Source organism: Mixophyes fleayi, chromosome 12, assembly GCF_038048845.1.
Source record: "Mixophyes fleayi isolate aMixFle1 chromosome 12, aMixFle1.hap1, whole genome shotgun sequence".
NCBI classification, from domain to species: Eukaryota; Metazoa; Chordata; class Amphibia; order Anura; family Limnodynastidae; genus Mixophyes; species Mixophyes fleayi.
Window position 1 is genome coordinate 6,236,933 of NC_134413.1, and position 23,633 is coordinate 6,260,565.

The following is a 23,633-nucleotide window of genomic DNA, read 5'->3' on the forward strand; positions in this document are numbered from 1 at the left end:
AGTGAGCAGTTCCTTTGTAAGATATTACTGCACTGCCTGGTGCGGAAGACATCACACAGTCGGACATATGGTTACGTCCTGCGTGAAAGGGTTAAACTAGCATTGTGCTTTTTATTTTATTTTTTGAATTTTGCCTTCTATACTTTTAAATAAAGGACAGTGTCCTGAGATCATTGTACAAAAAATGAAATATCAAGTTAAGGGTTTTTTCTCTGCTTCACTGATTTGAAATCGCTGTCTGTACAGTTCCGTCTGTCTCGCTTAGTAAGACGCTCTCACTTGGTGATCTCTATTGTTGCATTTGACCCCACTGCTCTTTAATGTGTGTTCAAAGACTGAATGTGATTCATTTGTACTAACCTAAAGTTCTATTGATAATATTAGTATTGGAGCATTTGGACACTGTAGGGATTCTGAAAATTCTATTACTAAAACTTACTGTTTTTTGCATTTTATTTATTTTTTTTGCAAGGAAACTGAGCCAAAACTGTCACCCAGCTGGAACCCCAAACCGGTGTTTGAGCCACATCCACAGTTCACTAGAAGTGTAACTGAAGTCACTCCCTCGGACCCTGTGCAGATCGCTACACTAGTTGGTAGGATTGAGCTGGGACTGATTCTGAAACAGAATGAAGTACTCCCTGGGGCAAAGGTCAGTTCCTTTTATACTCTGCACATTTACAATAAATACTTTGTCATAAATAATACTGTGGGTTAAACCGTTAGATTGCCAACAGCCGGTGTGATGTGGTTGGCACGCTTTTCCCATGTGGCTGGATCCCCTAATGCTCATTTAGTCCAGTTGGCAATTGACACAGTAAAATTACCGTCATAACCTAAGTTTTCCGCCAGTCCAAATTGAATTCTGATTGGTTTTGAACAAATGTTGATCAGGAATGGGGTTGTTTTGGTCTTACGTGGGGACTTAGGGCCAGTTTGGGCTGACAACACTGATTGAGCCCCATGTTTTCCGATCATATGAACCATTCGCAGAACATCGCATCTATGCATCCTGAACATACACACGTGTAGACAAATTACACATATATCTGGTTATCCAGAAATCAGACCTTACAAGAGGTTGTGGCCAACTTTTAGGCTACAGTGGTTTATTTGAGAGCTTTGTTGCTGTAAAAAACGATTATATATTTCTTTTAGCTGGACGTGGATGGCCGTGTGGATTCCTTTCATGTCTTTCTTTCTCCGAGACAAGTTCATCTCTTGCTGGATATGTTGTCAGCAATTGCCGGGCCAGGTACGGAGAGCGTTTCGTGTCTGTAATGTTCCTTGGTAGCTCAGACCTCGCTCAGGGGGCTGTGGGATAAATCACTCCTTGACATTGTTATTTCAGCCCTGTCCTTTAGTTGACCCTCCCCAAAACATCTGTTCACTTGTATATTCTCTAATCTTCTTATGGTGTGTTAGCTGCAGGGGACCATTATGATTTGGTAATGGCGTTCTAGCTAAAACGTATTATTTTTGAAACATTAATGTATGTTTCATAATGGGAATCTATGCAAACTTGTATAATTTCATTTAAATTTAAACACATTCTTTTGTAGAATAATTTTTTTTTTATGCCGTTTTTAAATTAAGCTTTCATTATTCTTGGAATAAATGTCTACATCTGATTTGTATTTATGAAAACGGCCCTTCTCAATAAGTGCACACTAATATACACTAAAATAAATGTAAAGGTGATAATAGGTGCGGGGTCAACATATGTCAGGCTGCCTGTATCACACAGCTGTTACCTCTGGACAAATCGCTGAGCCTTATGGGTCCTTTCATGTCTTAGGTTTTCCATAAGAGGCGTAGATCAAACATTCTATGTAAATATATATTTAAAAAATGCATTTATAAAGTTTATAAATGCATTTTTCAAATATATATTTACATAAGGTGCATTTGACACTACCACTCTGTGCTGCTGGGGGACCCTCCTCCTTCCACTATATACCCCTCAGTCTGTGGCTTCCTGCTGCGTCCATTCCCCTCCTCACATCATGTCACTGCCCCTGTCACATGCAGCCCTGTCCTCACTAACACATCACTCATCTCCTGATATACTCTGTGCTGCTGGAGACCCTGCTCCTTCCACTATATAACTCTCAGTCTGTGGCTTCTTACTGCCTCCATTCCCCACCTCACATCATGTCACTGCCCCTGTCACATGCAGCCCTGTCCTCACTAACACATCAATCATCTCCTGATATACTCTGTGCTGCTGGGGACCCTGCTCCTTCCACTATATTACTCTCGGTGTGTGAGTTCCTGCTGCCTCCATTCCCCTCCTCACATCATGTCACTGCCCCTGTCACATGCAGCCCTATCCTCACTGACACATCACTCATCTCCTGATATACTCTGTGCTGCTGGGGACCCTGCTCCTTCCACTATATACCCCTCAGTCTGTGGCTTCCTGCTGCCTCCATTCCCCTCCTCACATCATGTCACTGTCCCTGTCACATGCAGCCCTGTCCTCACTGACACATCACTCATCTCCTGATATACTCTGTACTGTTGGGGACCCTGCTCCTTCCACTATATAACTTTCAGTCTGTGGCTTCCTGCTGCCTCCATTCCCCTCCTCACATCATGTCGCTGCCCCTGTCATGTGTAGATCACTACTGTTCAATTGTATATTTTCTAATCTTCTTATGGTGTATTAGCTGCAAGGGACCATTATGATTTGGTAATGGCGTTCCAGCTAAAACGCACTACTTCCTTCCATAACAGATCGCTGTTTTCCTGAAATACTCCATGCTGCTTTGGATATTCCAGTGCTCTGGTTGGCCACAGGTTGTTCTCACCCCTACTGGTTCAAAACTTGGAGCAGGCGATAGAGAATAACAAAATGATGCTCTGAGTCTGTCAGACGCACATTAAAATTATGATCTAGGATAGGCAAATAAATTAAACTGATCAAAACCCCAACACATATGCTAAATGGTGTGTAGTAACATATCAGCGTCGGTACATTTGGCTTACCCTATATAATTAGATGCCACCTGCACCATATATTTTATAAATATGTGATGTAATATATCCATGTAACCCGAATGACATTTGCCGCTTTCAGAAACCTCCAGCCGGGTAGGAATGTCCAGGAAAGACCGGAAGAGCCGCCCAATGCAACAGGAGGATGAGTTTCGGCTCCAGATGGAGTTGAAACGGTATTTGAAAAAGGAGGACTTGTCTGGGGGGGTGTCGGCCGATCACAGCTTCTATGAGAGCGATACGGCAAAAACCCCTTCTAGCCACGGTAAGGACCACAGCGCGGCACTTGTACATGTGAAGGTTTCAGCTGACCATTGCCCACCGTGTCCTGCCATGACCACGTTGTATCCGGAGACATTACTAAATAGATCTTCTGAATAATGACCCGTTTCTTTTCCCGTGGTCCTGTAGGTTTGTAGATGGCATAAACCAGTGATGGCTAACCTGTGACACTCCAGGTGTTGTGGAACTACAAGCCCCAGCATGCTTTGCCAGCTATCAGCTAGTTATTTTCTGGCAAAGCATGCTGGGACTTGTAGTTTCACAACACCTGGAGTGTCACAGGTTAGCCATCACTGGTGCCATAAACCATTAAAGGAGAGCTAAAGCCAAAATGTGTCTGTAGAATATTGTATAAGGGGATACATTCTGGCTTACATTTCCTTTGTTATTTTATTTTATTTTTTACCCCCTAATCCATTCTCTAGACCAGTTGGATGCTGCCATGACAGTGACCAGGTGTCCAGACCACCGACTGACATAATATATAATAGTACAGTGTAAACAATTGGCTTCGAACTGCTATTTTGCCTGAAACAAGAAACACTTAACGTACTTACCTGTTGCATCATTCTATCTGTGTGTACTTATAGACTGGAGGTAGAAGCCACTCACAGAATACAACGTATTTATAAAGTGTTCTCTTGCCTCTCTGTATGTATGTATTACCCAGTATTGTCTTATTAATGTTTGTTCCCAATTGTAAAGCGCTACGGAATTTGCTGGCGCTATATAAATAAATGTTGATGATGATGATGATACATTGATTGACATGGAAGACAAAACTTAACTGGCTATAAAAATTCCCTCAAAAAACAATCTCTTAAATCCCGGACTGGACCATGCATTTTGTTGTCCTAAAATAACTCTGCTTTAATTACACTATATACAGCAAAGGTCGTTTACAGCTCTCAAATTATAATAACACATATAGCATATGATTATATAACCTTGTGGGTCTGGCTGGAAAAACACTTTATTAATTCCTTCATTAATTGCAACTTTTCTTCGAAGCTAGTGCTCAGTTTATCTCCAATGAATCATACGAGCGAGGAAACATTGGGACTATATATATATATATATATATATATATATCACTTTTTATGTTTTTGTGCTATGTTTTTTTTTTTTCTTATGTTGTATCAGAATTTTAAAACCGTTTTTCTTCCGGTCTAGATGAAGAAGTCTTCTTCTCGATGGCAGACATGGACATGTCCCACAGCCTTTCTTCTCTCCCCCCTCTTGGAGAGCCACCAACCGTGGATTTAGACCTGTCACTAAGTAGCACATATACTAATTCTCCTGTTGGATCGCCACAAGGAGGCGCTGTGGTATGTCCAGCTTGTTCTGCCAATACAATATTTGTTTGATGACATGAGCCTGTTTTGTAGTTATTACGGAAGTGCATCTACAAAATGTAAAGAATTTTGATGCAAAATTGACGCACTGCGCGCATGCTAATTAGGGCTCGTGAGTTATACGCTGTGAACTTGGACTTTAGCGTATAACATATAAGAACGTTTGCGTTCTGTTGCCTCTTTCTGCCTACTGAACTGTTCTCATCAGGCTGTGTTCATTTATTGTCAACGTATGTTACCTGCAGAAACTGGGCGCAAGTTTAGGAGTAGATGTATGTTGCGTCTTTGCCCTGGCCGCATCTATACGCTAGATTTAATGTCGCACATATGTTGAGATCCAAGTGCGCCGGTCATATGGGTCCTTATTGACTCTATCTGTTGTAATCATTAACATCTCCTGCTCCTTTACTCCATTATCAACGAGGCAGCAGCTCTCTATAATAGCAGGACAATATGGCTAAAATCCAGTGATGCCAAAGCCAAATCAAGACCCCAGATAAAGTACTCTTGTTCTAAGGGCAGAGTTGGATGATATCCTAGACAAAAGGATGAGGAGAGAGTTTTGCCCACAGTTTTGCCAACAATTCAAATAAAAATTGCGATATTCCAAATATTATAATTAAGATTTCAAAGGGAAATAGGGATTTTTCCACCACAGCAGTATCAAGGTGTTAGGCAAAAAGCCACCATGGAACAGTTTTGCAGGGCGGTAACTTGGTCCAGTTTTACTATCTATACCAAGCATTATAATGGGGTTCTCTTGTCTATCTAGGATTTGGCTTGCAGAGTATAGTCCCTCCTTAAATAATAATCTTTGTGATCTCTCTCTCGGTGGTTCTGGCATACAGATGTAATGGAAAAGAATATTGCATTCATGTAAAATTGTTATTATTTTCATTGCAGTAGTTAAGATGCTGGTAACTTTGCAGAACTAGAGGTTATCAATTAATAGATAGCTGCTGTTTATATATCTGTCTGCTGAACCCCCTCCTCCAAAAGCCTTCCTGTCAGGCCTAATCAGGTATGATCAAGCCTTCCCCGACCATGGCCTTATCTATGAGGAGTTTGTATGTTCTCCCCGTGTTTGCGTGGGGTTCCTCCGGGTGCTCTGGTTTCCTTCCACACTCCAAAAACATACTGGTAAGTTAATTGGCTGCTGACAAATTGACCCTAGTCTGTGTGTGTGTGTGTGTGTGTGTGTGTGTGTGTGTGTTAGGGAATTTAGACTGTAAGCCCCAATGGCGCAGGGACTGATGTGAGTGAGTTCTCTGTACAGCGCAGCGGAATTAGTGGCGCTATATAAATAAATGGTGATGATGATAGTATGTGCATTGTTCTATATTACTCACAGTTTAACCACAAAAGCTTTCTTTGCTTGAGTGCCTTTAACCATGTTTGATTCCAGACTCGTACCAGTGTTGTTTCTTTTTCTTTTTTGCAGATCGCGTGGGGCGACTATCACGAACATCTACGACTGGAAGAGCCAGTTGTACGAGGAGCTTCATTCAAACCCAGCGTCAACCAAAGCTGCTTAAGAAGAACCTGTAAGTCACATATATTTAATTGTTTGTTTTTTGTTTACTGGGTTAGTGCACTAGACGTAGCAATGCCTATTTCCAGCTATGATAAATTAAGTTCTAGTTTCAAAATGAAACAACACAAGTCAACAAGTTAAACTGGTTTTAACAGTTTGTTAAAAATGTGAAAAGAAACTAAATCTGAAATATAAAACTAAAAAACAGCCATGGAGAAAATGGGTATGATACGTAGGCACAAGAAACAAATGGGTGGAAAACAGTAAAGGAAAGGGGAGTGTAAGTACATCCTGCTTTATGTATTTAATGTTAAAAAGCAGACAAAAAAACCTGACACATTTAAACACATATTGTTGTTAATGATTATAGTATTATTAGTTGTTTGCTTATTTTGTAACATATTTTTTTTTGTATGCAATCTGATGTGATATTACATTGCAAATATGCATGTGTGTATCCTGCACTCTGTTCCGTCTGTTAACATACGGCAAGTAATGTTTAGGCAGAGTAATGTCAAGGCAGAGCGTACTTATAACCAGACTCAAACCGAAACGCATCTTGAGATCCGCTCAGATTTGAATACGGGCGGAATTACTAGTTCCGTCCACTTTTTTTTTTTTTTTAATCCGCTAGTTGTATGCAGATTTGAATAAGGTCCTATGTGTTTATATGAGCCTGTTTTTAATATGTTTAATGTAACTGTCCAGCATACCGTACTAGTAAGAGTAGCTGTGACTTGTAGTTCCACAACACCTGGACTAAGCCTATTAGTGAGGTGTTTTATTACATGCTACTATATATACGATATAATTCTTAGAATTCTGTCTACATTACAGCTGTACCAGCCCGATCTGTATGTGTGGATGAATCTAGACCTGAGCTTGTATTCAGACTGGCCGTGGGCTCCTTGTCCATCTCCGTTCTTCACATCGACCCCCTCCCACCGACGGAGACCACATCCAGCCCTAATCCTCTGACACCCCTGTCGATTGGCTTCTTCAGCCGCATTGACCTGCTGGATCCACAGACCTTTGCCCAGAACGACTTTACCTCTTTACGGAAGATTTTCGCGGAGGCCTGCACACATGATCACCTTAGGTATTAATAATCCTCATCACGTTTTACTTGTGGTTTGCATGTTGATGTTTCATTCTCACTCCTAATGAAGCTCAAATGATTGTCACAGAGCAACAAAACCTACAGTAATCTAATCTAAAAAGACAAATTTGATATTTGTTATGAAAGTTCCCTTGCTCTAAAAATGCAGAAAGTTTAGTTTATATTCCTTCCTCACCCTAAAAATAGCATCAGGATAAATTCCCTGGATAAATCACCCCATAATGTCTCTCCCCGTGTAATTATAGCTTGTAAAAAAGGCACCTAAATCATTTCTAAATTCCATTTCTGAATTTGTCATCACCCTCTACCTTGGTAAGGAATTAAACAGCTTTTCTACCCTTACAGTAAAGAATCTTTCCCTATGCTCATGATCTTTCATTCACCTTCTGTGGTCCTCCGTATGAAAAGCTTGTTGGACAAATCTCTGTATTGACCTTGGATATATATATATATATTAGTTAGGTCACCTAAAACCTAATTTTACACTCTCTGTACTTATTTGCTTTTGCAGCTGCTGCCTGACACTGTGCACTGCTAGTCTGCTTTCTGTCTTGTCTTGCGTAATCTCAGTTTCCCCTACTTGTAATCCATTTCATGTATACCTAGCACAGGTATTACCGCAGCCTACATGCGTAACCATCCATTTATCTACATTAAATTCCATCTGCCATATGGTTGTCCAGTTTGCCATTTTGTCAAAAACTTTCTGTAGCAAGTTACTACCCTGTTCTGTGCCAATAACTCTATATAGCCTAGTGTCATCAGGAAATATGGACACCTTACATTCTAAGCCATCTACAAGGTCATTTATAAAAGTATTATAGGGAACAGAGCCCAATACCGATCCCTGTAGTACACCACTAATTACTTCTACCCAGCATAAATAGTTTTTATTCTTAAAGTCTTCTAGCCTTCAGCCAGTTCTCTACATATGTACATACTTTTCTTCTAGACCTCGTACTCTTATGTCCTAGATTGTTATGTGAGACAGTATAAAACTATTTTGCAAATTCCAAATATTTCGTATCAATTGTGCTACCAACATCCAGTTTAAATCTCATCTCTCATAAAAACTAATTGTATTTATTAGACATGGCTGGACCCTTATGAAACCATATCAAATCATTTATTACCATATATTTCACAATATCATTCCCAAGAAACTCTTCAAAGAATTTGCCAGACTCATAGGTCTATAATTTCCTGGTTCCCATATCTGTATTTGTGAAACTTACAAAATGCTTTTTCGGATTGGACCCACTCGGATTTTAAGTTTATTCAGTCAATCCTGAATTATACAAAAATCCTGAATCTTATTATTTTTCTAAATAAAATATTCTGATCTCCTTTTTCTTGATAGATTCATAGGAACAGAAATAAAAATCTCTCACGAACAGCGCCAGAGGTCCGGCTTGCGGAGTTTCAGTACGGATGTATGTATCGGACAGACAGAGCTCCTAGAGTGCCTTTTCGCCAGTGATTCACGGTCTATTCCTCCTCAGTACACAGAGGTAAGGACCTCTTCTCCAGCAGGTTGGCTAAGGTTAACGATTGGACCTGACCGATGTGTGTTATCTTCACCACTATGGTAAGAATCTGGTCTCCAGCAGAACATATCACTCATTGTCCTAGTCCTGGCAGTTTCCTATGTTGTCACTAGTTAAGTAGAATATCTGACTAGGGAAATCTTGAAGATGTATGTATGATAATAATTGTAGTGGATAAACTGGTCGAGGAACTAAGGTTTTATGTGCAGTATGTTCATTCTTCCAGTAGAATCACTGTCGATAATTAGGGAGCACACTGAGGCCAGGGGATGCTCCATGAAAGAAAGTGGTTATATATACTGATTATATCCTTTTGTTCTTTTGAGCATCCGTGGGAAAGCACATCTCACTGGTTATTCCCCGTAAAGATGTCTGGAGCCACAGTGGTCTCAAAACAGCTGAATTGGGGGTCCGAGTTTAAACACACAGGAGTCGCTAACTCCTGTAGAATGAAGACATATATTTTCTTTAGTTGGTTCCTGTAATTATAAGTATTCGAGAAACGATTCATCGAGCTTACTGGAATTATTAACTCCTTATATGTAGAAAAACAACCAGTTACGACTGTCTACAAACACTATCACAACTAGAGGGAGTTCATCCATCCAATTTGTTTTTAAGCCAATAATATTTTACTTTTATTTTAGTTGCTGAAATTTGATATGAATAAAGATCCGGACAGTCGATCGTTACCATGCGTCCACTTGCACTATAAACATTCGGAAAACAGAGGGGCGCAGGTGAGGAATCGGAGGCAAACAAGATGCTAAACACAAGTCATGCTAAATGCTAGCCACGCTACCCCTTGTGTTCCAGAGATTAAAAGTAGCAGCTTTGATTTTAAAAAGTTGGATACCTACTAAAGTTTATGGAAACCAGCCAGAGTTAGCAGACAAGTAAATATGTAATAACAGCAGTAGTAAGTGCTTGATTTCCTCTATAAGGCAGCAGAACAATTCTACATCCTTATTTTATGTAAGTTTTCCTTTAAGCCCCAGTCTTTTGTCACTCTCCGCGATCCCAATGTACAGTGTGATATCTTGAATATAATCCAATGTGTATTCCTGGTTAGAATAATTGTATTTCCTCTACAGGGCAGTTCTGGGCGGCTGAGTTCTGCCCCCCAGAGGTCAGAGCTGCAAATCCAAGTGACGTCCGCTTCCTGCGAGCTGGACATCACCATCGTGGACAGACTGAACTCCTTGCTGCAGGCGCAGAAGCTGGGCACAGTGGAGATGATGGCTTCTCACCTCTTCACCTCCTACAACAAGCACATCAGTTTGGTAAGTAGCATTTTTAAAGCATTCATGTCCATATACAATGCTGTGTAACATACTGAAGAAATAAAATGTGTCTGGATACTCAATTGCATCAGCTGTAGAAGGGATACAATCGAGTGTTGTACAGTATTTAAAGTGGAATTAGTAACATTGGAAAGGTTTTAAAAACCTCATAACTAGATCTGAAAAGAAATGCGTAAGGGTGATTGCAAACTAGGATTGTGGGTCATCGACGATAATATCACGGTCACATACATGTTCACATGTTAATTTTGAGTGATAGTTTATATTTATAATTAAGGAATCTCTTAATACGTTAGTAACCCTTCAAGTCTTAGGGCTAAAGCACACCGCTGATTCGTGACATTAATCTGCAACAAGTGAATGTTTCCTTTTACATATATTATAGTTTTGTTATCACTCAGTGTATAAATGCTTACTAGCTGTATCTATTCCAAAGTTTACAACTATCTGTTGGCCAATACAATGAGCCTCAGCCTGTTATATTTCTTTTGGCCATTTCCTAGCACAAAGATTTTCCAGAGGTTCTCCTAGATGACTCTCGGTCTCCAGCAAACACCCGGACTTCTGTGCTGGTTTCGGCGCCCTCACTCCATCTCGCTGTACGCTTCCCAATTCCCGACCTGCGATCAGACCAGGAGCGAGGTCCCTGGTTCAAGAAATCCCTCCAGAAAGAAGTCTTGCATTTAAAGTTCACAGATGTCGCATTCAAGACCGAGATCCTTGGCGGTGCTTCCCCAGAGCAGTTAAAACTGGAGCTTACATTTAAAGAGCTAACCGGTATGTTTTCTCTAGTAGAATATCCTGCTCGCTACGCCAAATCAGTCTGGATAACTGAGAAGAGTTCTGTTCTGTGTCTTCTGTCTTCTCCAGGGGCCTTCCAGGAGGAGAACGATGGACCAGAGATCCAGTTCCTCAGGGTAGTGAAGAAAAGCAATGAAGTGGACGGAGACATGACTACTTCAGACAATTTTGACTGGCCAAGGTGTCAATCTTACTGCCATTATTATTATTATTATTATTATTATTATTTTTTGTTGGGTTACATATATATTATTATCCAAGTCTCTGAAGAATTCAGACTCCATGCTGAGTAAAGCAGATGTTCTTCCTTAAATAGGTAAAACTTCAGAAGCAACCAGTAAAGAAAGGGTGTGTAGACAAATGTATTCAGTTGCAGGGTAAAAGCATTTCACATGGACAATGCACAGTTCTAGATGGAGCAACAAGAGTCTTCCATATCAATGTATCAATTCCATACTACTTGGGAAATGTGACTTTTCTTCTCTACCATAATTGTCCTTTTTCATTTTGACCTCAATCTGACCCTTTACCGCACATTTCTAATTTTTATTTGTCCTTCTCTATAAAAAAAATGTTTGTCTTCCTGTAAAAATACTCCTAATTTCCATCCTTTTTTCTGCCTTCTTCATTTCATAGCAAACTCACGAACTTTACCAGCACTCACTGTCTCACTTCCCTTTTATCATCCAACCATCCTCTTTGCCCCTTTTTGTCATTTTCTGCACCCTATAGGGGTAGATGAGGCTGAGGTGATGCAATAATTTAAAAAATGCCACATGAACTGTATATTTTTGTAATCTAATAATGGTAAAATACTCGTTTTGTCGTTAATGTTTATTAGATTCTGAATAACCATCTATCATACATGGGAGTACTTATGTTTTATTTAGCAATAAGATTTTAGCAAATTTAAATGGAACAAATTTTTACAATCCGCAGTAGGTTCGTACAATATCCCTTTCAATGAATGTGTTCTGTTTTGTGTCTCAAGGATTGTGTTGAAAATCAATCCCATCGCTGTGCACTCCATTCTCGAGCGAGTTTCTGCCGAGGAGGATGACGAGGTCGACGGCCGATTTCAGGATGATGAAGAAGGAACCTCTCACTCCCTGAAAGATGTCTGCGACTTCAGGCGTCCTGAACCTTCCCCGTTCTCCTCTCGAAGAGTCATGTTTGAGAATGAAGAGGTGGGTGAAAGAAGTCTGGCATCAACTACAAAGTAATATGGTTTGGACACTAACCTGTTAACATATTACGCTTCCTGCCATCAATGTTATTGTCTTACTCCTCCCACATAGCAGAGCATTCTGGGAATTGTAGTTTAATAACAGGTGCAGAGCCATAAGTTGCCTAATGCTAATTTGTGGACTGCTTAATGAATGGTTTGATTGATCTTCATTTGCAGATGGTGATGCCCGGAGATGCCATAGAAATGACCGAATTCCAGGAAAAAGCCATCAGCAATTCCCATTACGTATTAGAGCTGTCACTGCCCAGTGTTTACGTCATGCTACCTAACAAAGTTTTCTATGAAAAATTGTATAATAGGTGAGTGAAGGATAATGTCTTGTATCTGTCTGTTCATGTGTTTAGTTGCAGGCAGGGCTGGGAAGCTATTAAAAAAAAAACAACAGTTTTGATTAATGGCTGGTGGTGATACTTATATAAAGGTGTATAGGTCAGGGGATTGTGAAAAGAATTGTGGTTTGTGAGTGCATATGAGAAGAGCCAGGGAGCAAGCCATGGGACGGAAGACTAAAGGGTAGGTAATTAGAGAGTGTGGGAACAGGTTGTGAGAGTGTAGGTAGAGCGAGGAAGCAGGTAGTGGGATAATACGGAAAAATAAGTAAACCAAAGTTTGAATTTCTGTGCTTCCCAATAAGTGTGTGGGCAGCCAAGGGGATGGTGTGTAGGGGTGTGGTCCCAACCCCTTAGAGATAACAATACATAGAAACTCCGGCGCGGATAGAGGAGATGGAAATGGGAGATGGGGATTGTACAAAGCCAAATAACTTAAAAGGCAATGATATGTGAGCAGGTAGGCCAGCCGGCGTACTGGTATTTATTCAATAAGGTGAACTTAATATCAAAATGAGTCTGAAACACTGCATCCAGCAGGAAACAAATAGTCAATATACAGTGTTGAAAGCCGTAGGTCTGTGCACAAATCGGATTACTTATAGTTGTAAGCCAGCCGGCTTAATTGTAAAGTCAACACATGAAACCACGCGGTCTGAGTTCCACAGGGGGTAAGTGGTAAATGCAGTCTATAGGCTTAATTAAGCGAATATTGAGATATACTCAAATGTAATACTTCCGATGGTCAGACAAGATATAAACTGTTGCCATCAATCGGCAGTTAGGGAATATAAATCCGCAAATGAGCCAAACGGCTAAATGAGGACAAAAAATGTAACTATGTATGCAAATCCATTAGACGCAGTCACATGTAGACAGGCAGCAAACGAATGTATATTGAAGTTTCTGCCTTGTCAGAAAAACTGTCGGTGAACCGGACTGGTAACTATTTGTGGATACATACAGAGAGATGCAGTAGATATGGTACATCATCCACTAAAAATACATAGGTGCAGACGATGGATATAAATACGCAGAAATCAGAGGCTGATATAACAGTCCTATCGGTATCTGCCGTATGAAATGAAATCTGTAAACTGGAATGAAGGTTCTAGGTGCAGAAGCTCGTAGCGGAAGATCCAGAGATAGTGATCAAAGATGGAAGAAGGGGCAGTGCACTTACCCTGGAGGAAGGAGCGAGCTCCGGATGTCCTGATCCTTCTGTGATCCTCTCGGTCTAATGCCGCATCGGTGTGTGAATTCACCCGCCGTTAGAATGACAGCCGACGAGTGGGTAAAATCCTGTGGCACGTGCATGATTGCAGTCGCGGCTGTGAAGTGCCGGAAAGATTGCCTCACTTGCTGATATCAATATCAACTATCAAGTGTCCGATTCTATCTTTCTGGCACCTCTATCCGCGCGGGGGTTTCTATGGATAATATGGAAAGACAGGTGTAGGAGGAACAATGAGACAGGCTGTGAGACAGTGTAGGTACAGTAAGATAGTGAGTGGGGGGAAAGTGAGGAGACATGGGGGTAAATGCATGAACCTACGATTTCTGCAAATCGTCGGAAATTTAAAGCGGCGATGGCTTGTAAAGGCAAACTTGCCTTTACACCATGGTGTAAGAGAATGTGGAAAGACTGTGTATGGGTAGGGTTTGAGAGAGCGTGTAACAGCCTGATCATTCCATGTTGTCTGTGTAACTTAGCATGTGATTGGTCTTTGACAACAATCAATGTGGTTTGCGCCATAGTTCATTATATAGTGTGCAGTTAGTGATGTTACTGCCAGTAATGCTAACTGCCAAACTTCCTTATCAAAAGAATGTTGGTGTTTTGTTTAGATTTTCGAGGGGTGTTCATTGGAAGATATGAGTTTATGTGTAGGGCAGCACGGTGGCTCAGTAGTTAGCACTTCTGCCTCACAGCACTGGGGTCATGAGCTCAATTCCCGACCATGGCCTTATCTGTGTGGAGTTTGTATGTTCTTCCCGTGTTTGCGTGGGTTTCCTCCAGGTGCTCCGGTTTCCTCCCACACTCCAAAAACATACTAGTAGGTTAATTGGCTGCTATTAAACTGCCCTTAGTCTCTCTCTCGGTCTGTGTGTGTGTATGTTAGGGGATTTAGACTGTAAGCTCCAATGGGGCAGGGACTGATGTGAATGAGGTCTCTGTACAGCGCTGCAGAATCAGTGGCGCTATATAAATAAATGGTGGTGATGATGTTTAACCCCCCCTCCATATTTCCCTCCTATATTTTGGTTTGGTGGATTTTGCTTCTCTTGGGGTTGCTGCATGTTCATCCTTTTGCACATTGTTCGTAAACTAAGCCCAAAGCTTTAACAGATGCAAATCACATGTTATAAATAAATACATGCCATCCGTTTATATTGCTGGTGTTCTGTACTAAGTTCAGTGTTTGATTCTTCCAGAAGAGAGAGCAGGGGATAGCGGATCTTCTGACATTAATATATGCAGCCATTCTCCGCTGAATATTTTCTTTTGTTTTTAGAATAAGTAACGATTTGCTGCTCTGGGAACCCACCGCCCCCTCTCCGGTGGAAACGTTTGAAAACTTATCCTGTGGAATTGGCCTCTCCGTCGCCAGCCAGCTGATTAACACCTTCAGTAAAGACGCAAACAGCGTGTTTAAATCCGCCCTTCATTATGGTGAGGCTTATATCAGTAACGTCTATAGATAATGTGTGCACTGAAACGTTTTACTGTCCTCACTTATACATTACTATGGAAAGGATTGAATTCATAAAACTTTATTTCACACTGTTTCTGTCACGTTTTGAATAAGCTGAACTCCTTGGTGGAGCTTCTATCTCTTTCATTGGTTCTCCTTGTCCACTCCCCTATGCTACAGCCCAAATGGAACAAAATCATAAGGAGCGTTGTTCAAAAGTGTAAACATCACAGTTGAAGTCCAGCCTCCTGCCCCTTTCTTAACGCCCCTTTCAATCAAGTAAACATTTTCTCCTAAAATAATGTCCAACTTGGTCCTCATACTCTCTGGATTCATAAAAGTAATATATTAGACTGTCTATATTACAGGCTTTGTGTGTGACGTTTCTTATACCATTGCTCAGATTGTGCCTGGAATGCAACATACAGGTTTAATCAGCTCCCATTAAAAGTATAGGAGTCTAGTCTCGTCACATTCACTTAGTAAAGGTAATTTGCATTCTTCTCCAAGCAATCATATGTGTTACAGACAGCTTTAGTAAGTGCCTTATCTCTACAGTACGGGAGCAGAAAAATAATAATTGCACGTTATCCGATTGTCAGTTGTAGGAGTTAAATGGATTTTCGTGTCGTATTATTTGACTCTTTTGATTGGTGATGTAACTGTAGCTATAAATGAGTCTGTTTGGCATCTTTGTGTGTTGTGTCTCTTTGCAGAAGATGACAGTGGCTCAGAAGAGGAGACCCTGCAGTACGATTACATCCTGGATTCAAACTATCATTGTCGCAGAAAGAAAAGACTGGAGTGTCAGAGCAAACAGTCCCAGAGCTTCCTGTCTGTCCTGGTGAACATTAACCAGGGCCTGGTCTCTCTGTTTACAGACGTCAAGGTAATATCAGCCCCCTCTTTATAAGGAAACGTACTTGACATAACATCACCTACTTTATTTTTTCTTTTTTTTACCTGCAACTCCCGCAAATATCTCTTGACTCTATGATTGAATCAGGCTGGACAGTGCTCTGGTCTCGCCGATGCCTCCCACCTCCTCTATGTCCGTATTTGCTTTGCTTCTGAGAACCAGAACCACTGTTATTTTGGGAAGATGGTGGAGAGACCAAAGCACTGCAGTGGTTCTGAGTTGAGAGGTTTACACATGGCCTCTCTGTAGGAGACAGCGAAAAATAAGTACACGTTTTTATGAACAGCAATAGCAACATTGACACATTTATAAATATATATTTGTCTTATTAATTACATAGTTCAATCCTTATGTAGTATTCTAGTGATTTAATAAAAATCTATGTAATATTATAGTGATTTAATAATAAAATAGTTTGATCATAACTTAAAATCTGAGGACTTGTGTTTGTTTGCAGCAGACTGAAGGGACGTTGATGGAAGGCAAACACGGAGAGTTCTGGTTGGAATTTAACAGTGGATCTCTATTTACTGTGACAAAATACGAAGGATTTGAAGACAAACACTACTTATGTCTTCATGCAAGCAGTCTGAGTCTCTACCATCAAGGTACACCCTTCCGTCCTTCATAGATGTCTTCAGTTGGGAATTTTTGGTGTCTAGATTTCCCCCTAGCCAAGAAATATTTGTGACTTATTAGCGAAAAATACTGCATTACCTCAAGTGACCAGCAGAGGGAGATATCTTTCATTTTTCTATTGCCTCTGCATTGACCATTGGGGTTTGTACGCTACTCTAGGGCAGGACTAAGTTCAGAGAGTGAATATCCCCTTTAGTCAATGACCTTTATATTTTTTTTTAACATAGATTATTTAATGCACAGGTGTTTTGGACGGCGTTGTTCTCCCCGCCGACCTCAGACTCCCCAGCATGCCGCGACCACACTGGTTAGAGCCGACAATTTATTCCTCTGAGGAAGACGGAACTTGTAACCGCGTGAATGGCAACGGCGTGGGCGTGGACAGCCTCAGCATGCTGACCGTGGCGGTGAAAATCCAGACCGATAAATCTGAAAATAACACAAAGGTGGCTTTAATTTTACTATCCATCATTCCTTACAGAATCTCCCCAGGGGGTGCTAATATTGAGAATGGAGGAGGTTTGGTTACCTTTAAAAGGAAAACCCATTTATATTTGTATTGTCACCCTAATTTCTCACCACAAAGTGTTCCTGGGCAAATGCTAACGCTAATCTGTTCCTCGCAATGATGCCCTCATGCTGGCACGTGTGTGTTATGGTTTGTGAGTCTTGTTTCAGCATGAGCGTCCGCTACAGGTGTACAGCTTTCCTGGTGTTCTGTAGGGTGAGCGTTACTCTCTGTCTTCCAGGAGTTCCTGGTGGCGGTGGGTCTGCGAGGGGCGACACTTCAGCACCGCGTACTCCAGTCCGAACACACCTGGCACGATCAGGTCCAGCTCTCTTTCTTACCTATTGTGTGCAGCTGTTGTGTTGTCATTGAACAGGTTGTATCATTGTTATGAAAGCGACACGCGTTGTATTCCACCAGGTGCTTTCTATACACAACTGTTTCTTTAGGGAGATCTCCAAGCTAAAATCACTTCTGCAATGAAATAAGTAGCCAGGTTCAGTTCTGTTCAATGTTAAACAATGTAGAATATAACATTTAAATGATACCTTCCCTTTGAAAAGGCAAATTTATTTTACTGATACTATAAAATACTTATACAAAAAAAACCTAGTAGCATTCACAGATACATAAATCTGTTCATCAGAATATCAGAAATAAGTATATTGGGGAAAATTACACATTACCAAGTGTCTCTTCCAGCAGTCACTGTGAGGAACATTGCTAAGCAATGTAATTCTATTTAAGTAGGAAAGGAATGCCAGGGGCACTGTGGGTAATATATCTGTATGTAGTATGTGTGTATACATTTGTATATATCTCCTATAGAACTTTTTTTATGTATGTGTGTGTGTATATGTATACGTGTGTGTGTGTATATATATATATATATATATATATATATATATATATATATATATATATATATATATATATATATATATATATGTTAACCCGTGCATGATACTCATGCATTCTAGTCAAATCAAGCTACTTAAGGTGTTAAAAAGGTTCTTGTCATGCATTTGGGGCTAGCCCAGGCCTCCTCAGGGGAAGAGCGTTACTTCCCGACGTAAGCGCCCTTTTTTAACGTGGTTTTGTCCACATGTCACCACCTCATCATTCTTCTCCATCACCTCATCCTTCATTTTCATCGCAACATCTATCCAGATGTCTATCCAGACACAGGGATCTCTCTCAGCGGTCCTGAGTATCACACTCCTCTCACTCTGTCACCCCCGGCAACCACCAACCACTCCCCACTGTCACCCCGGCAACCACCAACCACTCCCCACTGTCACCCCCGGCAACCACCAACCACTCCCCACTGTCACCCCCGGCAACCACCAACCACTCCCAACTGTCACTTCTCCTTCAAGAAATATATATATATATATTTTTTAAATCTTTATAAACACTTTTAACAATTAACAAATTAAATTAACAAATTAAAAACATCTTAGTATACCAAATTTCAGCCCTTTCTGAATTTTTTTTCCCACACACACTAAGAATTTAGTAGGTCAGTGTATAACTCCGCCCAGCAGGTGGCGCTGCAGCTTGGTTTTATTTTTTCCACAGACAGACAGACTAACACACGCCACTAAGCATTTATATTATAGAGATATACATATATATATATATATATATATATATATATATATATATATATATATATATAATATTGTGTGTGTATATAATTTGTGATGGTTAATAGGTTAATTTTCTTGTATTTATTGCAGTCTATAAGTATTTTTTTGCTGTTCCTTTCTACACGTAGATATTGCAGTTCTTAAATATATCAGACGAGCCAGTTTTAGGCTATAACCCACCAACCTCCATCACCACTTTCCACATTCACCTGTGGAGCTGCGCTCTGGACTACAGGTAACAACTTCTGTCCTTTGTAATTCTGGATGTAAAATAACCAACATATCACTTGTAACTGGTTTTGTAAGATACAATATCCAGTCAGATGTTGAATAGAATGCTGTATTATACGAATACTATATTATACTAGAATTATACTAATACATTACACATGAACATTATTTTGAAATGATCACATTTGTATGTAGTTTAGTTAAGGTAATGTTGGAGCTATTATCATAGAAATTAGATGATACATTTAATGGTGTCTTTTAGATTGTGACCATGCCGGCTAAAGCTGGACTTTTGGAAGTTCTGACGCTGGCTCCTAGTAAAATGATTGGCTGCACTTCTATAACAGTTCATGGCAGAACAGGGAATCACACTTCTTGCCTTAGTGATGTCACTTGGTCCTCGTATTTTGATTGGCTGAATGCACATGAACATAGGTTTATCCAATAAAACGTCAGCTCCGATTGAACCTCATTTACAAAGAAATCGCTTAAGCTTTGCATTGATGCGTCTAGATGGTGGACCAGCTAAACCAGTGGTGGGTCTAGGTGTGGGGGGAAATGCACAAACGTGTAAACATCCATGTAATCCTTTAGTTTCCATGTTCCTACTAAAATATTGCTCCGAATAGCCTATTTTATGGCTTAAATTAATCATAAGACAGAGAGGACTGTCTTTATTATGTGGCACTTTATATGTTTGAAGATATAGGATAAGGGCATCTACAAATGCTCTTTTCTGCCGAACTGCGACTGAAAGAGGCAAAATTTGTACCAATAAAAGTACAGGGCAAGACCCAAGATCAGAACTGGTGCAAAATGTGTTTTTGCAGAGTGAAAATGTCTGTTCGACCCTGCACCCCACCACAAACACCCCTATAACGTGCCCTCTTTATCTAATTTAATCTCGCTCTGCAAAATAGCATGCTGCGCCTACTCCGTGCTTAGCAGCGATCTCCTTAACTTCAACCAGCTTCTCTGATGGGCAGACGCAAATTTCTGTCCCTCTGTAAACCAATGTCCGGGAGTGGAAGTTCGGGTGCACTGGGACAAATTGAAGTACATAACATCAGGAACTAGGATTTAGGACTGGTCCTCAGCCGCTTTGCGCTGTGTAAATGAAGCCAGCTGTGTGTACGTGACTTTTCACTCTAATAGAACAAGACATAATCTCTAGTGCACATTACTTCCTCCCAGATAACACGGTATATATCATAGTGGCTGGAATGTCTATATAACTATAGTATTTGTGAATGCTGCTAGTAGGCCTTTCATATTCAGCTGAGCTTTCGATGTATGCAGCAACAGGATTTCCCATTACCACTTGAATTATATATTGGTGAATACAGCCCAATATGTTAATCACAATTAAACATAGCAATGCTTGTCCTAATTCACAGGCCTCTGTTCTTACCTATAAGAGCTCTCCTGACTGTGGAGACCTTCAGTATTTCCAGCAGCGTCGCCTTGGACAAATGCTCCTCCAGCCTCCGGTAATCCCACATTATTTTCATGTATCTTCTTGATCACCTTTATAGTTTCTATAATCTAATTGTACAGCAGATGGCAGTATTGTTTGCAGCACATTGAAAGTTTGATGTTTCTGTATACATTGTATCACTCTGTGCATCTCTTTATGGTCCCATGTGCAGGATTATCTTGGATGAGGCTGCCCTGCATTTATCTGACAAGTGCAATGCGGTGTCTGTTAATTTAAACCGAGGTAAGAACAGGAAAAAATTGATACTAATGAATTTGGAAATCTCAAAGTACTTCAAACGCAATATAAACAAGTTAAACTTAATCCAAGTGATTAGTAGTTGAATGTCATTTCTAATTGTTTAAAATATATATTTTTACGTTTTTGAAAACCAATGACCACATTGAAATGTCATTTTCCAGATTATGTTCGTGTCCTGGACATGGGACTTTTAGAACTGACTATACTGGCCGTAAAGTTTGGAGAAAAGGTAATTTTATTGAGTGACATTCAAAGACCGATAATAAGCGATTCTGTTTTACAAAGTCGCTGACAAAATAAAAAAATGAGAGGGGATTTCCACCGACCCTCACCTGAGCCGCTGTTCAACAGGAAGAGAGCTGTCAGTGCAACTGGGTGTGTTGTTCAAATTTCCTGCACCGACGTGGTTAGTGTATGTGACAGCTAATTGTACAGGAGCCGTGGCCAATCCAATCTGTGACCACGTACACTACACACATCCTGTGGTAGCTTCCTGGATAACTAGGATGTGTTCACCGCAACTGACAGCTCTCTCCTGCTGTCACCTACAGCTTCCCTTCAGCTGTTTGCAGGTAAACACAATTTAGGCATGGGGTGTGTCCATAAATGCCCAACCCCTTTAATAATTGAAAACTATTTAGGGGTGTTTTTTAGTAATCATGTTCCATTAACTATTCTCTTGCTATAATACAAGAATCATTTAATATTCTGTTTGATTATGTTTGTTTCATTGGTGGGAGTCACGCTAATGTCCTGTGTTCTGCAGAACAAGCCCCGATTTGAGATGTATTGTTCTAGTGACGTGATTCACATCCGGACGTGCTCAGACTCTTGTGCTGCGTTAATGAACCTCATCCAGTATATCGCCAGCTACGGTGATCTGCACCCACCAACCAGGACACAGACGTCTCCCGGAGCTCAGAAGAAAACCAAGAAGGTAGGAAGTGACAGAAGAATGACTTCTGCTCTGTCATTCACCATTTACTCCATCCATAGAATACTGTCCTTATTGGGGATAGCTTGTCCCTACACCAGGGTCTCAGGATGCCGGTTAGCAGCATGAAATAACAAAACATGAATACAAGCAAGGGATGGGGATGGACATTTTATTAGTAATGTGGGGAGAGGGAGTAAGGTAAGGGGTTCGAGGACTAGAGAACAGGTAAAAGGGGGGAAGGGAGACCATGCAGAAGTGGGGTTAGGCTGAGGTCATTGGTTTCAATAATAGCTACAGTCACATAACTTATGATCATAGGTTTCATTTAAAACTGTTATGTTACAGACGGACACGTCTACAGGATCCAGCTCCCGCGGCCCCCTGCTGGCTGAGGCGGAGCAGAAAATACTGCGCGATCTAATGAGTGACGCCATGGAGGATACAGACACCTACCTAGACACCGCGCCAGTAACACCACAGCTGAATGGTAACAGTAATCGGACGTACTACGTAGTGCCGAGTGTGAGGGCTCGTTATCGGGCCCGCTTCCTTTATACAGATAGTTGCTGGGGTTTTTTAGTTCTATATTGTTTTTTATTGTGTTTTTTGTTATTTTTAGATACCAATTCATTTAAAAAATGTATTTTACTGAATTGCATTTGCACAGTGGCTTAGTTTTCAAATGAAGGACAGGGTTATTACAGAGAGGAGCAAACGCAATCAATAAGTAAAACAATGGAGTTGGGATGGGTATTGTCTGTACTTTCTTTACTTGTTTCACGCAAATGTCATGGGAAAATAAAATGATGGGATTTGTGTATTTAAATGTTAAACGTTTTATGGAAAGTCCAGGTATGCAGGGTTGATGATTGAACATATTTAATGAAAAAACGATTAGGCATTTCCTCCACTTAAGGTCAATTGCCCACCCCCTAAATGTATTATTTGAGATTTTGTTTCCAGCAAATCTTTTTACATCACTTGTTTAGTAATTAAAGAGTACTTGTCACCTACCCATAGGGGAGGCAGCGATTGTGTGAGCAGAACTTACATTGGTGGGAATGGGGCAACTGTAACCAAAACTGTTTCTGTTTTCTCCAGGGTATTGTGATGGCAAATCTGGACTCCATGAGGCCCCTTGCTCTGACCTCTTCCTTTTTCCTGATGAAAGCGGAACTGTGTCTGAAGAATCCAGCCCCACGTTTGCGTCGGCTACAACCCATCTTATAAGTGACGCCATTCTCGATGTTCCACTGGAAAGCGACGACTTCTGCATTTTGTATGCTCCTAAATCATCTGTTTCAGTAAGGCTTTTACCAGTCCTATTACAACCAAGTGACTAATGTACAAATTAATGGCCATATTAAGTTGTGTTGCCACAATAACTGGCTTTGGGGTTGTTATGTATGTTCCCGACAGGATATGACATCACAGAATAAGATATCGGCAAGGAAGTGACATCATTATTATGTCACACTTCTGTTTTGGGTTTTTTTAGGAAAAGGACGAGGAGCCATGTGTGAAAAAACTTGTTGATGACGCAATCTTGATTAACGAGAATTATTTCAGTTCTCCTGAGAGAAAAGCCGACACCAGTAAAGCCCCGTTACATTTCCCTGTTCCCATCGTTCGATATGTGGTAAAAGAGGTCTCTCTCGTTTGGCATCTATATGGGGGTAAAGATTTCGGAAGTACCCACCCTTCTACTTCCCCCGCTAAACATTACATGTAAGTATTGTCTTTACATTCATATAGGCATTTATTTAAATGATGCCCACATGAAATATGCAGA

General features: G+C 40.7%; 1 protein-coding gene across 2 annotated transcripts in view; it reads left to right on the forward strand.

Moving 5' to 3' along the window:
* Window positions 1-23,633, forward strand: part of ATG2B (autophagy related 2B) — a 49,458-nt gene that overhangs the window by 7,517 nt on the left and 18,308 nt on the right. Inside the window, exons 7-32 of one of the 2 annotated variants that reach the window (XM_075193615.1) lie at window positions 473-652; window positions 1,159-1,255; window positions 3,083-3,265; window positions 4,456-4,610; window positions 6,079-6,181; window positions 7,009-7,270; window positions 8,652-8,802; window positions 9,486-9,578; window positions 9,933-10,121; window positions 10,646-10,919; window positions 11,013-11,124; window positions 11,935-12,130; window positions 12,349-12,491; window positions 15,038-15,195; window positions 15,934-16,106; window positions 16,594-16,744; window positions 17,019-17,221; window positions 17,525-17,605; window positions 19,064-19,170; window positions 20,564-20,656; window positions 20,816-20,886; window positions 21,066-21,133; window positions 21,671-21,841; window positions 22,187-22,328; window positions 22,943-23,145; window positions 23,340-23,569. In XM_075193615.1, coding sequence (XP_075049716.1) covers window positions 473-652; window positions 1,159-1,255; window positions 3,083-3,265; window positions 4,456-4,610; window positions 6,079-6,181; window positions 7,009-7,270; window positions 8,652-8,802; window positions 9,486-9,578; window positions 9,933-10,121; window positions 10,646-10,919; window positions 11,013-11,124; window positions 11,935-12,130; window positions 12,349-12,491; window positions 15,038-15,195; window positions 15,934-16,106; window positions 16,594-16,744; window positions 17,019-17,221; window positions 17,525-17,605; window positions 19,064-19,170; window positions 20,564-20,656; window positions 20,816-20,886; window positions 21,066-21,133; window positions 21,671-21,841; window positions 22,187-22,328; window positions 22,943-23,145; window positions 23,340-23,569 — 3,989 coding nt within the window. The remainder of the gene's footprint in view (window positions 1-472; window positions 653-1,158; window positions 1,256-3,082; window positions 3,266-4,455; window positions 4,611-6,078; window positions 6,182-7,008; window positions 7,271-8,651; window positions 8,803-9,485; window positions 9,579-9,932; window positions 10,122-10,645; window positions 10,920-11,012; window positions 11,125-11,934; window positions 12,131-12,348; window positions 12,492-15,037; window positions 15,196-15,933; window positions 16,107-16,593; window positions 16,745-17,018; window positions 17,222-17,524; window positions 17,606-19,063; window positions 19,171-20,563; window positions 20,657-20,815; window positions 20,887-21,065; window positions 21,134-21,670; window positions 21,842-22,186; window positions 22,329-22,942; window positions 23,146-23,339; window positions 23,570-23,633) is intronic. The other variant, XM_075193616.1, reaches the window with a different exon arrangement.